Source organism: Onychostruthus taczanowskii, unplaced genomic scaffold (assembly GCF_017590055.1).
Source record: "Onychostruthus taczanowskii isolate IOZ18803 unplaced genomic scaffold, ASM1759005v1 scaffold70, whole genome shotgun sequence".
NCBI lineage: Eukaryota > Metazoa > Chordata > Aves > Passeriformes > Passeridae > Onychostruthus > Onychostruthus taczanowskii.
The window spans coordinates 405086-417942 of NW_024504787.1; the positions used below are offsets into that span (position 1 = coordinate 405086).

General features: G+C 52.0%; 1 protein-coding gene across 2 annotated transcripts in view; it reads right to left on the minus strand.

The window, feature by feature from the left end:
* The window catches only part of CNTFR (ciliary neurotrophic factor receptor), a 200862-nt gene that overhangs the window by 51735 nt on the left and 136270 nt on the right, over positions 1 to 12857 (minus strand). For both annotated transcript variants that reach the window (XM_041421948.1, XM_041421949.1), the window contains exon 5: positions 4596 to 4826. In XM_041421948.1, coding sequence (XP_041277882.1) covers positions 4596 to 4826 — 231 coding nt within the window. The remainder of the gene's footprint in view (positions 1 to 4595; positions 4827 to 12857) is intronic.

Sequence of the window (12857 nt, forward strand, 5' to 3'; positions counted from 1 at the left end):
TTCTCTCGCCAGCCACTGCAGTGACAGGCATGGAGGAAGCAGGCCAGCCTGGGACTGCTTGTACTCTGCCAGTCCCTCTCCCACATCCATGGCCTGGGAGGCAGCAATGCCCATGGGACAGCGCTGGGGCTGGCACCAGGCTGCAAGACCCCAGGCCACAACAGCAACATGAAGACAACTCCAGTGCCTGCATCCCAATCTGTGCCCCTGCTGCTGGAGGGGATTCTGCTGTATTTCCTCTCCCATGCTTGCACTCCATCATGTCAGGCAGCAGCCTTTTTGGGCAGCAGGCCGAATCATGAGGGTCAGATGCATGTCCACCAGAGCTTGGGCATCCCCAAAGCAGGACAGAAGGGCAAAGGGGAGGAGGTGCGGGGTGGGAACGGAGATAAGTATGTTAGAAAGGGATGGAGGGATGGGAGCAGAAGGAGGGTGCCTGCCCTGGCTGCCTCCCTCCCTCCCTCCTTTGCACACAAGGCCTCCCCTCTCTCATGTGCACTCTCCAGCTTCTGGCAGCCTTTCCGACGCGCGTTTCCACTCCTCTCTGGCCCATTAGCAGTATTTTTATAACATTCTGTAACGCACAGCGCCGTGTGCCAAACCTCAAGAGTGCATTATTTCCCAACATCTTTGTTATATCCACCCCCGGGCCCTCCGGCTGCGCGTTCCCAAACGCAGAGCTGTGGCTTGTGGGGGCAGCCAGGAGCCCGCCACCACACTCCTGTTACCCAGAGCCTTGTGCTCCCTCCTGCCCTGCTCCTGGTGCTCAGCCCTGAGCTCAGGCCAGGGATGCCTGGTGTGTAAAAAGACCTGGACCTCTCTCCTGCTTCTGGCCACACATGGGCATCTGCTGCTCTCAGGCTGCAGGGCAGGTGATCGCTGAAGATAAACACCTGGCTGTTCTCCTGTCCTTCACCTCATGCACAGCTGCTTGAAGAAAGGGGCAGACCAACAAGTCACTGCTCAAAGTGCCCTGGAAGAGGTTTCCCCTGGAGAAGTGCCAGCTTCCCCCAGGCCAATTTGTGCTGAGGAGGATGCATGCCTTGTAGGTGGCTGACCTGGGACCTTTAGCAATAGACAAGCCTGGGGATCCCTCCTCGCCATCCCTGAATGCACACTGTCCCACCACATGTGCACCAGTGCTCCCATCTCTGCAGTGAGTGAGACAGCCCAGCCACCCCCAGCCTCTGCACAGTTCCCAGGTGTGCTGGGCTCCCAGCCACATCCCCCATGATGTGCTCTTGGGTGTCAAACCCTTCTCAGGGATCAGATGAGCTATCTGTGCCTTCCCTCCCCTCTGATGAAGCACACTGATAAAACACCTCCACACATTTGTGCCTGCACCATTAATGTAGCATGCTGGTCCCTTCAGCATGTAATCCCCGCCCCAGATATCCTCTTTTCCCTCCTTAGCCACTGGCATACCCAACCAAAGCCCCTGGTCCTTGTGGGCCAGAGCCATTACAGATAACACCTCAGAGAGTGGCCCAAATACAGTCCAAACGTGGTGCCAAAGTTTCCCCATCCCTTCCAGGAGCTCCCCCTTTCAGCACAATCTGATCCCCTGTAGCTATTTCCTAAGCTGTGTTCCAATTCTCATACTAATCCACATTTTCTCTGGTTTAACTCATAATTTCCCATGTGGCACCATAGCAAATTCTTCACTGAAGTCAAGACAGACTACACTGACCACATTTCTGGGCTTAGAAAACCAGTTTCCTTATCAAAGAGAGCTATCAGGTTAATCTGCTGTGATATATCCCTGGCAAGCCCCCCTTGTGTTTTTTTCCCATTTTCCATTTGTCTCCATCTTTAATTGCTCCCTCTTCCAAGTGCACCACGCAGCCCTACTGTGCTGTGGGGTCAGGCTGTCTGACGAGGACTTTTCCTTCGCTCCGGCACAGGAGACACGTTGCACTGGGTACCACCACTGGCCTCTCAGCTGCTAATGAGCCTTGCTAATGAACAGATGTCCTCACATGGGGATGAGGTGCTCCCCAAGCCTTCCGTGCATTGTGGTCTTTGAAGGTGCCTCCAGAACAGAGGATAACCTCCAGGTTTTATGCTCCCTCCTCTCCCTTAGCCTGTGCTGCCCTTGCTCTCAGCATCGCTGCTCAGACCCAGTGGGGTTCATTTGGTATCAGGCTCTGCTGAGCTTATGTTTAATCTCCCCTGAAACCTGTCTGCAGAACCAACTCTGCTCTTCTCTCCTCGTTTGCTCTGTATTTATATGGCTAACCCCCCTTTTCATTTCCTCTGCAAGGTCTCGCTCAGCTTGACTCCTGGCACGTCTCCCTTTATCCCTGTGCTCGCTGACCCCCACGACAGAGCTTTCTTTGCTAATTGACACCCTTTCCTGGTCCTCAACCCTTCTCTGCTCCCTCTACACATCCTCCCTGTGGTGTTGTATGCTCAGGAGCACTCCTGCCTTGCCTAGGGAGCACATTCCAGGTACCGTAATTTATTTAATGAGGTCCCCAGCACTTCTCCACGTGCAGCCCCAGCCCCTCACTCTCACTGCAGTCATCTTTCTTGTTGCCCCAGCAAAAGAGAAAAATGCAGGCAGAGGCATGTTTTCATTTAATTTCCCATGCAATTGGAACGAAATGAGTCCAAGATCCCTCAAATCCCAGGTCTGGGCTCCCAATGCACTCAACTGCAGCAGCAATGCTACCACAGGGCCATGCTGCAAACCTCCCACAAGTCACTCCAGCTACATGCCCAAGTGCATCTCTGTTCCCTGCTGGGATGCTCCCAAACCCACTCCCTTGAATGAATCCTCACACCTCCAGGGAACCAATCATTTCCAGCAGAGCCAGGACACTTAGGGTGGGGTGGGGGAGGCAGGAGCTGGGGGTGCAGCACTGGGAAGAGAAACCTCACAGAGAATGTTAAATTAAAATCCAGACAGTTAAATTAATTACCACTAAAAGTGTCTCACCTGATTAGTTCCTTGCACAGTTAATTGTGTTAACAACGCCAGACACTTGTTTATTTATTTGTCACCCTTTCTCCAGGGGCTGCTGGCCCCAGCAGTGTCCAACTGGGCTTCTCAGCTGCCCAGTGCTCAGGGGGCTGTGACTGTCCAGCAAATGGGAACACACAGTAATAGGGAACAGCAGGATTTGGGCTCCAACGCTGAGCAATTCCCAAGGGTCCCTGAGTGGATTGACAGGGATTACTGTTAGCGAGGTGCTTAGCAGATGGAGGAGCCATTGCAAAATCACAGCGGTGCCACAGCTGCAGGGGAGGTGGCTGGAGACTGTGGACGTCTCCCCACTCCCCTTGCTTCCTGCAGGCCCGGGCTGCAGCACTGACACAGCCTGGGACCTCTCCCTAGATGGGATTTGGTGAACACATGCCCAAGCAGAGGAACTGCACAACCTCCTTGTGCTGCTGCCTGCACTGCACCCAGCTCCTGCCTTTTCTGGCTCTGAACTGTGAACACCTCCTGACCATAATGCAGCTAAAAAGCCCCTGACTCATTTGTTAGGCAGTGGCAGTAGCCTTTTGTCTGCCACCCCCCTCATCCACTCACTGGTGTAAACTCTGCCCTGTGCTGACTGCTTCCCCTTATCTGCTTCTCACATCCCCTTCCAGCTCCTTCCAGCATCCCTTCTCCTTGGCCCAGACACCAGGATCCATCCCACATGACCTTAAGTGAGTTGGACACTGTAGAGCATCTCTAAGATTTGAATCTTTAGGTGCAGTGAACCTCTCATGCTTTATTTTCATATTTGTTACACAGACCCTCCTGGGACCCTCTGTCTCTGGATCATGGCCTAGGATGGAAACACCACTGTGGCTCTGATGCCAGGTGCAGAAGGTGAGATAAGGAGTAGAGAAAGACTCTGCTGTGTCTTCCAAACCTGGGAACATACAGCCACCTACATGACACATCCCTAGATGGCGGGGCTCCCAGCTGGTGCATCACAGTTAGCATCCCACAGCCAGCTATGCCGGCTGGTGCTCCCAGACACCCACGGCTGCCAGTTCCGCACGCCGTGCTGCAAAACACACACTTGCTATCAGCTGTACAAACACAGCAGCCCTCAAAACACACAGCTGCTATCAGCTCTCAGCATCATGTGAAATACAGCAGAACTCTTATCTCCCCCACCAAGGCGCAGGAATCCTCTCATCCCGTGCTGGAGATACGCAAAATGCTGAGGAATGAGCAGCTGTCCTCCAGCACACCTGTGCACCCAGGATCCTACAACCTTTTGGGTGCTCCTCTGAAACAACCACACTGCAGTAATCCCAGACAGGGCTTCTCCTTGCTGACTGCAATCCTCTCTGACAGCTCTTTCCACCTACAGAGATGGTTGTTGTGTCACAGGGCTAGAGGGAGAAGTTACATCCCTTCTCAAATTATTCTTGAGGCATCATTTAATCTACTGGCTTTGATCCAAAGCTTGGGGCAGAGTGGCTGATTCCAGCTGGGATTAGTATGCCATGAGGACCTCATACACTGCTGTGCAGAGGACAGCCCCATGTACAGAAAGCAGAGGGGCTGGCACAGCAGGAGTGGGGCTGTGGGAGTCAGTATGGGAGCAGAGACTGCCCCCCTTAATGTGACATGCTGGGGTACTCACTTCCCACCCTCAGGGTGGTCTGGTATTTGAGGTGCCAGGAGGAGCCCTCGTAGCAGGAGTACTGGCCACTCTGTGACAGGTCAACATTCTTGAGGATCAGGTAGGACCCGTTCAGGTGGGACTCATCGATGTCGGTGCCATTGGCTGTCCAGGTCACGGCTGCATCCCAGTCCATGGAGCCACACTTCATGGTCACGTCTGCACCTACCCGCTCATACTGGATGTGGCTGTCTGTGGGAAGGAAAAGGGGAAAAACAGTGAGCTCAGAGCCCCTCAGCACTGCTGCCTTCGAAACAAGATATTAGCTTCCCATCTGGGAAGTAAAAGAGAAGGACTGGGGTGTGGAGTGACACTTTGCTGGTGAACAGGGAAGACCAAGTTCTGCTCCTATCCCCAGCCATGACTTATTTTAGACTAGAGTGGACCAGCTGACAAATACCAGAGGATCATGGACCACCTCCACCCACAGGATGGCTTCCTCTCAACTTTGCTATGGTGAACACATGTCAGGGCTGCACGTGTGGCTCACCAGCCAAACACCCCACAGCACAGCCAGACACACAGGACATTGCCAGTCGTGTTCCAGGTGACTTGTTCCAGGACACAAACTAAATGCATGTATCACAAACTCCCAGCAGAGAGATGACACAGCCCCAGGACTTGTCACCAGCAAACTCCATGTATTTACTAGCGCAGATGGCAAGCAGGTAATTCTCCTTGCAATTCCCTATCCAGCAAACCAGGCAGGAGGATTGCAACCTGACTGTGCTGTGCTGTGGAAAGGCACAGCTGCATGGTGCATGCAGTGCTCTTTGTCTCCCTGTCTGGGTTTTCTTTTCTTTCCACAATAACATGATGCTTGCTGAGCTGTTTGATGTAGCAGCTCACGAGTGGGGCAACACAGCTCATTGGGCACCAGCTGCCTAATTGAATTTTCTCAGGTTTCTGGACAGGAGCTGGAGCTGACATTCATTAATGATCCTTGGCAACTGAGTATTTCCTGTGTTGCTACACTTGGCTGTGCTGAGCTGCATGTGGCAAGGATAAAACCACGTGAGTGCGTGTGCATGACACAGGGTGAAGCAGGACGGGAGGATGAATGGGGATGATGTTCCTTCAAGTCTTCATCAAGCCTTTGTGCACAGACAAGGGTGGTTCAGTTCTCAAAATTCTCCCGGGCTTCCAAATCACATTTGACAAGGTGCCTTCCAAGGAAACTGAGCAGCCCTGACACACAGGGAAAGTCCTTGTGAGGATTTATAGCAGCTAAAGTCACGAGACCAAAGGTGAAAACAAGCTGTAAAATCTAGCAGTAGAAGATGTCACTGCTGAAGTCTGATGGAGATCCAAGCTGGATCAGATCTGCCCAACGCCCTCGTAACTCACAGGTAAAAGGGGTCAGGGCAGAGAGAAGACGGAGTGCTGCTGAGGCTGTCAGGGCAGCCAAAGCACAGCTGGGTTCCAAAGGGCTGCAGAAGGACATCAGGGTACAGACCACCAGGCAGCAACCCTGTGTTGATTAACGTGCAGTGGAATGCATGCAGCCTTCCTTCCCCTACACACTCATGAGTTCAAATGTGCCACAGCCTTCATGGGAACCCACCTTGGAGTCATCACACTCCCTTTCCTGAAAACATCAGCTCAGTGGTGACCGAGAACTCAAACCCAAAATGGAAAGCAGTGTAACTCAAAAGCCATGAGCAAACCTGTCCCCATGCTGTTATGAGCACAGCATCCCTCGGTATGTAAGGAGGACAAATAGAGAAGGACTGCTTGCTCTTTCTCGTAATAAAATAAGGGGGAGCAAGACAAGAAATAGAAAGTAGTTTGGTTTTGTTTTTTTTTTTTTTTGTTTTGTTTTGTTTTTTGCACGAATTGAGATTAAATTACAGAAATTTACATCCATCAGATGCTGTTGATGTCAACATTGAAGGGGGGAACAGTGAGCAAATGAATTCACAGCAGATGACCTAAAACACTGAGCTGCCCAGTGAGCCTTGGGAGATTGCAAGCAGCTGATAGTGGAGACGGATGGGATAAGCACCTCCAAGGCTTCTCCTCTCTTTTCTCCCTCTCCAGACATCAGCTCCTGGGTCCCACTGATAGGTGGGACAACATGGATATGATCCAGCATTCCTTGTGTCTAAGCCCATATCCTGATCCCATCTGCAAAGCTGGTTCTGGAGGTGTGTCTGGCAGGTCTCAGGCATCCTGCAGATGGTCTGTCAGGATACCTGCTTCTGACAGGAATAGAGCAACTTTGGGGATGGTATCCCTGCTGGAAAAGGGGGCGCTAAAGACAAGGAAAAACTGGTATGTTGTGAGTAAGTTGCTGGTGGGATGCCTCAGGGCCATTTCTGCACTAGACAAAGATGGAAACCTTTGGGAAACTGCTGACCAAAAAAATGTATTTCAAGGGTCTTTAAAAAGCTGTGAGAATGTACTGACAGGCAGAAAGAGGGGAGAACATCTAAGATGAAGCATCTGTGCGAGGAGGGGTAGCTGGAACAGGACCAGATCCAGAGGCAGATAGGCAGAAGTGGAAGAAGACAGTGCATGGATGAATGTGTGTAACGACAGACAGATGGACAACAGGCTGGATGGGCACAGATGGAATGGAGGAAAGAAGGCATGGGAGGACAGTGAATGTGATGGTGTTGGGTAGATGGCTGGCTACTTGAATGGCTCTGGATGTGGATGGATGGTTGGATGATGAACGGATGGACAGACAGATGACTAGGCACATGTGTGGATAGACAAGTACAGATATCAGAGTTTCAGTAAGAATTCAAACATCTTACTCAGGTTCTCTAATTTCTTCTACTGCATAAGGTAAAGAGGTTTTGGGGTTTGTCTTCCCATTTCCTGTTGGCTCACACAAACATTGACTATCCTGCCCTTACACTTGGAATTCTGCTTATCAGAGACACTGGAGCTCTGACACGCACTATTGCACTACCCACCAGCCTTGCACGGAGAAAGGCTCAGTGCAGTGAAGGATCCACAGACCTGCCTCCCTTGCCTGGCTCCTGCTTGCTCGGTGCCTATTTCCAGAGAAGAACTGAGATGGGGGGAAAACTCTGGGATGCTCAGTTCTGCCTCTCAGGACTGTGGCTGAGAGCTTTTCTGTAGCTAGTGGCTGAAGGACTATGTTGGGAAGGAAAAAAGTCACCTTGACTTGTTTCCTTAAACACAGTACAAAGACATTGGCATTCATCCAGAAGGGCTGAGCGAGCCATTCCTGGAAGACAGGTCTTTGAAAGCAATGCTCCTTTCCAAGGCAATGATTTAAGGTTCCTGATGAAGGAGAAACCCAAAGCACAGCTTCAGAGGAGGCATTTCTTCCAGCAGGGTTTGCTGAGGATCTTACTGGAGCAGAGACAAGTCCTCATGTCCTCCCTTGTGCCATGCCAGGTGTGGGAGTCCCACCCAACCACAGTGACATCAGATGTGTGGCAGCCCCTTTGGGTAGGGGCACCATGGGGACAGCTCCCCTGAAATGCTGGAGAAGCCTGTCTTCCACTGAGAACAGCAGCTCTGCTGTAGGATGGGGATGAGCAGGGGTGACCAGAGCTCCACTGGGACTCTCCACTTCCTGCAGGCTAGGAATGCACCCAGAGCTCCACAGCTGCCTTGGAGGGAAGGGAGGTTTGTCCACACTCCTGGTCACCATGTCACTGGTAACCTGTGGGATCAATGACCACGATGGTGCCTGTCCTGCAGGACCAGCCCTTTTGGATGGATATCAGCTGGTGACAGGAGTGTCCTGGTGGAAGATTTGAGCTGCACATGGATGATAATTTATTCTCCTGAAGGGTACCACAGCACTGGGACAGGTACCCACAGAGAGGGAGGATTCTCATCCATGGGGTTTGTCAGGGCTCTGTTGGCAAAGCCATGGCTGATCTGGTCTTCTGCTGAGGACAGAGCTTTTCCAAGTGGGGCACTGGACTAGACACTTCCAAAGATTCCCTCCCAGCAACATGGATTTGATCACTGGCTACAACTGGCACTTCAAGATGCTGCCCTGCCCTGCCCCTACACCACCCTGCTTCTCCAAAGCATGCTGGCTTTTGGATCAAGTGACATCACAGGGCTGTGATGTCATCATAGAGGGGCTGCACTCCAACCAGCAACATGCCTCTCAGCATCCAAGCCCACTATGGGCCACATCCTCCTCCAGGCACAGCACACCTGTCAGGCATAGCATGAAGTTCCAGATCTAGAAAGGAGCCATGGTGATGCATAATGGGAGAAATTACAGCTTTACCCACATCTCTGAAAAAATTGTAGTGGAAGGATGATGGGAATAAGCATTCAGAGCTTCTAGTTGTGGAATAAACATACACATTCTAGTAATGAGCTTGGGGCAGCTTGGTGAAATGAGCTGTGTGAGCTGCTTTGCTGCACTAGCAATGATGAGTGGCAGCTTGATAGGTCCTGCAACAGGCAACAGAGACCAACAGGGCAGCAGACAGCCATCCAGCAGAGAGATGTGGAGGGAAAATGAGACAAAGCAGCTGAGACATGGGGCCCATGGAAATATATTCTATGCTTCCCAAACCCATCCAGCTGGAAATCAAATAGAAACCTCATCCTCCTTCAGGAAATCTTTACCTACATCAAAACTGGAAGGGAAGCAGCACAAAGAAATCCTGCAAAAAGGGGAGCACTGCCCTGGCGGGCACTGTACTAGGAAGGAGCAGAACTCCTCTTGGGACTGTCCCACTCCATCTCCTGTGCCTTTGCTCCAGCTGAGGCTCCCACCCAGCCAGCATGGGCAGCTGCCAGGCATGGCAGGAATGCTGCTGGGCACTGGCATGTGTGGAGCCACAGATGTGGCTCTGGGGGTCTATGCCCAGAGGCCTGAGGGGTCACTGGAACATGGAGCAGAGGAAGTGGAGAGGATGGTTTGCATTCCTGGCACCAGCGCTCACCACAGCCCTTTAATGGGGGTCTTTCAGCCAGGGCCTGTGGCAAGACAGCATCCAGCAGACACAGGGCCAAAATCTCACTGTCACAGCGATTTGCAGGCAGACTGGGACAAATATTCCCTCTGAGCACTCTGCCAAAATGCACTGCAGGGCTGTGGCTTGTGTAAGCAGAGAAGGAGCAAAAGAAAGGCACTGCAGCATTCCTGGGGAGAGGAAAGAGCACTCTGCAGGTTCCACAGCCTCTGGCTCTGCCCTTCTTTTGCAGATGGTGAAACCAACACAGTGAGAAAGGCCAGGTCCCCACATTCTCTGACAGGGCATGGAGCACTTCTGCAGTGGGACAGAGCACTACATACATGTCCTTGGACAGAGGCCTCCACATCACCCCACTGGGCCTTCATATGTCCCTCCCACAGCAGAGAAACCAGCCACAAATAATTGTCTCAGCAGCTAGTTAGCTGTCTGTGTACAGAATAAATTATACATTTAATATTTACACAGTGCCAGGGCTACACCAAGAGCTTTCCAAGCATATAAACCAGAAGGGTCTTTCATTCCTCAACTTCCCATGATAAATGAGATGAATCAGCCCACAGGAGATGAGCACAGAGCCCCAGAGGATGGAGAGGGCAAGGGGACAGAGAGGTGGCCTGACCAGCCTCTGTGGGAGGATGTTCCTGGCCTTCTCCAGTCATGGAACAGGGTAGTGGCGCAATCCTGTGGCCTCTCCCTTGCTCCAGGACCCACGCCCACTGGCCTGAGCAGCACCAACTGTGTCCAAGGAATGTCAGTGGCTCCACTCCCCTGTGCAGCCTGACAGCCCCTGAGGTCTGCCCTTCTTGAGATGAAGCAGCCCCTGGCCATGGAGAGGGTTTCCTGACACCAGCTTCCCAAAGCACACCCTACTCTTGATCTCACATCTATTCCCTGTGATGCCACTTGGTCTTTGCACAGCTTTTCTTGCCAGCAGAAATCTTCCTTCAAGGAGAAGAAATTTCATGCTTAAGGAGGCACTTCTTCCACAAGTGATTTAAAACTGGATATATCTTTGTAAGGAAACAAGCATAATTAAGTGTCATTGATGTAGCCAAAGATATGGACTGCTCCAAGTTAATTTTGTCCATTAATGAAGAGTTGCAGAAAGCAGAGACCGCATTTGTTTGCTCTACTTTGGTAAATCCCTGGTGTCAGCAGCTTCGCTCTTGACAAGAAAAAATAATTAGAAAGAAACTTTAATTAAGAGATAACAGATGGGTGCTAAAGGACTTGTACTCAATCACACCACGATAGCCTGGAAGCAGACCTTGGATTACTTCAGGAGTGTTGTGAAGAAGGGACTTGACCCTTCCGACATGCTTGGCTCAGGGCAGGATCCAGGGCAGGAAAACCTCTTCCCTCAGCCTGGATGTGACCACAAAACGTCCTCCTGTGGACACTGGCAAAGCCCTGATGTTCCTGCAAAAGTTCTGCTCCAGCTCTGCACCAGCCTCCCCTTTCACCTCCCTCTGGAGCTGCACTCCAAGCCCAGCTGGGGATGTCCATCGTGGGTGACAAAGGCCTTCATGGGGCCCTGCTAGCTGCTCAGCTGCACAGGGCTGGTGCCTTAATGCAACACCTTCTGAGGATGGACACTTTTACCATCAAATGTTCCATTGTCACAAATGATAATCCAGCCCACGGGCTCCCTCCTGGACATGATGGTCCAGCAGTGGGGAGGTGTGACGCCTGTCCTGCTATGAGCTTGACGTGCCACTGCCCAGCTGAGCTCCAGGTGACAGGAGCAGACAGGATGGCAGCACCATCAGGATGGTGTCACTTGCATCACTCGTGCACAGGGGCCAGCAAGGCTGTGCAGGGGAAAAGAATCAGCACCCTCCTGGGGAGAAAATAGTGCTAAACACAGCAGGAAACCACGGAACAGAGACCCACTGCTGGAAGCAGAAGACACACAGTCTCACAGTGGAAGCGAGGGCCAAGTCCTCGCTGCAGCACTGGCTCAGCCCATGGGATGCAGCAGCTCTCCATGTCTTTTGGGCTGCTGGCCAGTGGGGAGCCGTGGCTGGCAGAGACTGTAGGAGGATGGGAAATGCTGCCTTAGCAGACAAGTAACTTAAGCGTCATTCTTATGCTTGTACCATATCATCAGATTGGCTGAATCAACAGCTTTGGTCTGGTCTGAGTGGGGTCTCACCAGGGCAGAGGGTGTCCTCCTTGTGCCTTATTATGTCTGTGTCTTGTCCTGGTACTGCTGCCTTTTCATCACAGCCACATTGGGACAGAGCTTCTCTAGCAGCTCTCTAGCCCTGCCAAATCACATCAGCCCAGAGCTCCACACTGGCAGTGCTCCTGGCTGCAAGCCAGAAGGGCTCTGTGTCAGAGGCAGCCTTGTTTTCCTGCACGCCATCAAGCCCAGCTCTCGCTGGGAGTAGTAGGAGCTGTACAGTGATGTGGTGCCCCAAGCATCACTTCACCCTGGTCACAGGGGTCAAGCAAAACTGAGAACAGCAACCAAATTCATTCTGCCTCTCTGAGAGAGCCATGCATGGGCAGGAGACCATGAAGAAGCTGTCCTTTCCCATGGCTTCAGGGCAGGAGTGAGCTCTGCCCGATGGTGCTAATGCTGGTGTGCACCCATCTGCAATGCCTCTATCATGGATCATGTTGTGTTGACACAGCTGGGACCAGGAGAAGAAGCAGATACTTCTGCTTTTCTGTCTCAGCAGCTCTACAGAAGAGAGGTCTGGATTCTTTTGGGCTGGTGATCTTGGCTTTTTAGGTTTTTTCCACAGGAGGTTTTGTTCTTGCATCCCAGGAGGGACCTGATTTCATGCATTGATCTGTTTCCCAGAAGGTCTTGGTGAGACCAACACTTGGATGCCTGTCCCAGCTCTTCTGGTTCCTGCGACTCCAAGTGCTCTCCTTGCTGCAACTGGCTGAGCTGTGACACTGTTTTCATCCTAAGACAAGGCTGGATGGGACTTTGCCCACTCGGCTTCCTTGCAGAGTCAGCTTGAGATGACTCATCTTGAGGAAGTGCAGTTGCTTGGCAAAGCAACAGCTCCTCTGGTTCTCTGTGACTGCATCAGGCTGCCCCAGCATGTGGGGTGGTATAGAGGGAAAGGTGTTGGAGCACCAGAGGGAATGGCCCTAAGGGGAACCAGCACACAGCAGGAAAATCCCACCAATATCCTCCAAGCTAGGCTCACTTGAGCCTTCAACCTTTGCTGCCAAATGACTGGTGCTGGCACCATGGGTGAATTAGAGGCTTGTTTTTTGGTCCTGCTTTTTCAGGCAGACAGGACAAATAACTCTAAGCCACAGAAGAGTG